This window comes from Lupinus angustifolius, chromosome LG19 (genome assembly GCF_001865875.1).
Source record: "Lupinus angustifolius cultivar Tanjil chromosome LG19, LupAngTanjil_v1.0, whole genome shotgun sequence".
In the NCBI taxonomy this organism is placed as follows: Eukaryota; Viridiplantae; Streptophyta; class Magnoliopsida; order Fabales; family Fabaceae; genus Lupinus; species Lupinus angustifolius.
In genome coordinates, this window is record NC_032027.1 from 9227937 (window position 1) to 9233633 (window position 5697).

General features: G+C 26.0%; 1 protein-coding gene across 1 annotated transcript; it reads right to left on the reverse strand.

The window, feature by feature from the left end:
* LOC109333631 (serine acetyltransferase 1, chloroplastic-like) lies at nucleotides 428-1585 on the reverse strand. Its single transcript, XM_019569158.1, has one exon. The coding sequence runs from the start codon at nucleotides 1470-1472 to the stop codon at nucleotides 471-473; it is 1002 nt and encodes a 333-aa protein (XP_019424703.1). The 5' UTR covers nucleotides 1473-1585; the 3' UTR covers nucleotides 428-470.

Sequence of the window (5697 nt, forward strand, 5' to 3'; positions counted from 1 at the left end):
CCTTTACTAATAACTAAAATATATTTAACAGTACCATCCCTAGATAGTTTTAATGGGGTAAGTTCCTTATAGCTTTAATCTGCAATAACTAAACTAACTCAGATCACTACTTACATGAATCTTCAACAAGTTAAAAGAACACGAAGAAAACAGGAAATGCAAGAAAAAAGAAGCGAAATTCTTACGCTACATAAGAATTGGTTATGCTAGCATTTTACAACAAAACAAAGGGGCAGTCTGTTGTTAACAGGAGAACATGGATTCTCTCTAGTATAACAAACAAGGAGCCCGAACAAAAATGACCTAATATCTAATGCATAGTTACAATGTCACCACATATCACACACTGGATTTGTCATATAACTTACAAAGTAAGGAACGAACCCCGTACGGTAATTGTACCTTGTACCATGTAACTATCCTCTGATGAAAATTAAAAAACTACAACATGCTATATAGGATTAGCCTCTCTAGATAACATAATCACACCAGTCAGAAATATGTGAAGCATGGTCCATTGTGAAGCTAGGTATCTTATCCAATTTCATAGGGTTGTTTTTCCCTCCTACAACTTTAGCAGGGTTCCCTACTGCAGTAGTCCTTGGAGGCACTTCCTTCAATACCACTGAACCAGCACCAATCTTAGCACCATCACCAATCTTAATATTCCCTAAGATACAAGTTCCTGCACCTATCAACACCCCATCACCAATCTTAGGGTGCCTATCCCCACTAAGCTTACCAGTACCTCCCAAAGTAACATTATGCAAAATTGACACATTATTCCCAATCACTGCTGTCTCCCCAACCACAAGTCCTGTTGCATGATCCAGCAAAATTCCGCGACCCATCTTCGCTCCTGGATGGATATCAACAGCAAAAACTTCAGAAACTCTGTTCTGAGTCAATAGTGCCAAAACCTTCCTCCCTTGTAGCCATAATTTGTGAGCTACCCTATGAGCTTGGCATGCTAGGAAGCCTTTGAAATTCAACAAACAATGCACATAGCTTATGCAAGCAGGGTCTCTCTCTTTAACTGCTCTTAGATCATCTTTCACAGCATCCATGATATCTTGATTTTCTACCAATATCTCAACAAAGAGATCAAAAAGGGTGAAACTTGGAAGGTTTAAACTGCTTAATTTGATTGATATTTGGTTGGCTAAAGCACTTTCCATTGATTTGTGAGACAAAACAGAACCATAATAGTAGCTTGAAAGAATTTGTTCTTGTTCTATAGCCAACTTTGTTTCTTCATGCATCTTCAGCCACAAATCTTCAGCCTCAACCTTATCCTGTTCCACAATCATAAGCAATGCTTTTTCAGGATTCTTGCAAATGGGGAGTGAGGTAACACGATCAGAGAAACTGGGTCGTAGGTAGAATTTCATGTAGTTGAAGCAATGATCATCAGGTTGAGGCATGTTTGACTTTTGGGAAAGTGTGGCTGAAGAATCAACACAAGTAGCCATGGGATAAGAAGAAGAACAACAAAGGTGGATTGCGTGCAAAGGTAGGAACTTTGGGTAGAGAAGAAAAATGGGTGTGAATTGATTTGGTGATTGAGTAAAAGGGTATTATATAAGGAGGAAGTGAAAGAGGAATAAAGATATTCTATACTACTATTTATTTTTCTTTTCAATGCTAAGTAAATAAAAAAACGCCAATTAATAAAATTATGGGTTACTCGATAATTATTATATTATTTATCATTTATTCAAATCAATATAAATATTTATGTACAATCACTATTTTATTTATCATTTATTTATATATTTACATTTAAATATGTAATATCCACTACCACTCTAAAGATTTTATACACACAGTATAACATTTAACATTGATTTGTATTACTTATATTTAAAAGGCAATGATAAGTAAATATGAATAGTAAATAATGAATTTATAGTATAAAAATCTCCTAAATTGTCATTACATATATTTTTCCTCATATTTAAAAGGCAATAATAATTAAATATAAATAAAAAATTATGAGTGACATTATAAAAAACTCCTACCATAATAATAATTACATCTTTTTCTCATTTTTATGTGTGTATGATTATTAGAAATATTCAATTTCAAATCTTTCCAAAAATAGAATCGAAAATGACTCTAAAATTAAATGAAATTGCAAAAACATAATCTGATTAGTCTATTTTTAGATTTGTTAAAAATTGAATAATTCTGTTTTTGGTTCCAACTCTAGAAACTAAGCCAACCAAAATCAGACCAAATTAATTTAACTTATTTGGTATATGCACAAATAAAAATTGTGTTTAATGTTTAACACTCACTACTTCAATTCAATAATGTTCTAATCAAGCTACAATGCAAATTAAACAACCAATTATCACATAGTAGATTAAGTAATGTTCATATGATATATTAAAAATATGTATTCATTAAGTAATATATTCTTATATACAGCTAAAATGTGTATAATATAGAAATGATACTTTTTTGTGTAAATATAATCATGTTGTTAGGATTGTTTTTATTCTAATATATAATACAATCACAATTAAAGAAAAATTAATGTCAATAGCCTAATATGAAAACATTTCATTATGAATATGGGTAGCAAATAGCTGGATTTGGATCCTAATGTATGGATGGAAGGAAATTCATTTATCTATATAAATTTATTTAAACCATATTTTAAGTTATTCAATTCATCTAAATCCAAACTTAATGGATGAATTTCAATTCATCTATTACTTCATTTTCATATATTTGGATGGTTGAATATACAATCTATTTAAATTTTTTATTAGAATAATATTGAAAAAAAAATCATTCTTGTAGAAATTACTATCTCAATAAAACATTTTTTAAAATTACATTTTAAAAACCATTTTTCAAAAAAAATGTTTTTTTTTTAACTTTTAAAAAAATAATTTTTTGCAATATTCTATGTTATGTACTTAAAAATAACATTTTAATATTAATTACATCCATATGTCTTGTAATTGATCTCAATTAAATAAAAAATTTAAAGTGAAAGTGAGAAACAATACAAGAAAGCAAGAATTGAGATGATGAAAGAAATTGAAAAATAAAGAACATTATTTTAAATATTTATTTTTTAAATGGATTGAATATTCATCCAAATAAATTATTCATAGATATCTATTATATATAATGAATGAATTCAAATCATCTATTACTAAAGTTACCAGGTTACATCAATTTAAATTCATTAATTGTAAGGGATGAATTTATTTTGTTTGGATTTTGAATGGATTATGAATCATTTTACCACGTCTAATTATAATCATAACTAGATGTGACAAAAAATATATTTTTTTAATTTATACAATAATTGTTTATTTATTTATATTAACATAATGCTAGGAATAAAGTTGTAGACTTATTTCATTATACATTTATAATGTATTTCAATAGTAATATGATAATATTAAGTTTAAAATATATAAACTTATCACTATTATATTTAATATTTTAATTATATTACATTTTTGAAATGTAAATATAATATCAAATTTTATATAAAAATAATTCAAACTGAGCTGAAACGATTTATACTTTTTTTTATCCCATGATAGTATGCGATTCGTGTTTCAAGGACGGGGGACACCATTCCTATTTTTAAGGAGGCCACACATGACACAACAATCCTAGTACTTTTATTTATATTAGAAAAAGAAAATACTAATTCTATGAATCTTATCTTGGTAGAGTATGATCATATAATGTTAAAATATAAAATTAAACTGATTAAAAATAGTTAAGATGAATAATATTGGTTAAATTAAAATAAATATTACTTGTCAAAATCAATTTGTGTATTAAAAAATTACATATTTTTCAAACAACATAATAAACATACCAATTTTGTACTTGTTTCTAATATGGTTAACAGTTGCATCATTACAATAATTGAATCTGCAAATAATAATATTTATATAATTATTATAATACATAATTTAATTTATATGTAGTTTAATTAATGAATGTAAGTTAAGGAAAAATACATAAAAATGTTTGTTCTTCTTAATTACTCTTTAAACTTTAATTATTGGTTAGTCCCTATATAAAAGTAATATTAAATTAATAATAATTAAAAATTCTAATACATACATTTTTTTAATATTGATTATTAGATTTTTATTATTTTATTTTATTTTTAAATAAACTAATATTACTATATTAACTATATTTAATTCTAAAATTTACTTATCATCTTCTTCTAAATTAATTTGCAATTTGATCATTATTTCTTCCCGTCACACTAACTTGAATTATTACATTACTACTACTATGAATCTAGTAACAGTTATTTCCTTGTTGGTTTATTATTAATTACCTCCTATGATTGTTGATCATAAAAATGAACATGCATGAACCATTTCATGAATTATATGTCTAGATAATCCAAAAATATCTCTATACACTGAACAATTTTACCAAATAATAAAAGTTAAAGAGTAATTAAAAATAAAAAACAGTTCATGTTCACTACTTCAAAAAACAACATCAAATTTATGCATTTTATATTAATATTTGGTACGGAATTAATAAAATGGTATAAGTTTTTGTGTCTGTGATTGGGTGGGAAATTATTACGTATTGGACTTGTGGTTTCATACCGGATAAAAGGATATCATTACATTTTCTTATCAGCAAAAGTACTTAAGCAAAAAATACTATCACCTATAGTGGTAGAGTATCATATAAAATTACATTAAATATAATTAAAACTATGAAACTATAGTCACCAAATTTTGGGGTTGTTCTTTTTATTTTTTCAACGCAAGTTTTGTTGTTGCGGTTATAAAACCAAAAGAAAAAAATGAAACACTTTATTTTATGATTTTATCAACACTATAACTGGTTGTGATTGCTCTCTTTATTTTTATTTGTAGTTGTGTCTTTCATTAGATTTTTGCGTAAGTATTAAAGCAATGCTTGTATAAAATATTATTCATCAATTAAAATCATATATTTCAAAATATTATTAGCTCTTCTCACATTCTTTTAAAATGTCATATTAGTTCTATATTTAATGCAGCGATTTGTATAGCAGGTAAAATATATCATATACATCATAAAAAAAATCATATATAAATGGTTTTGCAAATTTAGTCACACCTGACGACTCATCATTAAATTTTATTTTTAATTATATAACATAATAATACTAGTTTTATCCTCATGTTTTAGGTTAATTGGTAATTATGGTAAGGTTTTCAAAAAAGTAAGTGTTTGAGTTTTCTTAACTCAGATTTCAGGTTTTACTATTGTAAATTAAAAAATATTATTGAATTAATTTCTCTAACAGGAGAAAGATTATGTGTTGACTGTTGTTTAGTAGATGTTTGCCATGTTGCTCTTTAATGATAATAAAACATTTTTTAGTTTATGAATGAAAATATAACATGTTTAACAACATTTAAAGCATCTCTTATTCTTTTTGGAGCATGGCATTGTAAATACCTATAAAACAACCCTCTGTAATATATAGATACATATATTGAATCGCTAATAAATTGATACTACATGTTCTTGCATTTTTTTATTTATTAACATTTTTGTTTAATATCTAAATGTAAAAAAAAAGTTAATTTCAAATACGTAGATGCAAGATTAATAATAGAGTAAACTATCTTGACATCACTTTTTTAACATACACAATTATATCTAATTTATGTACATACACTATATAATATT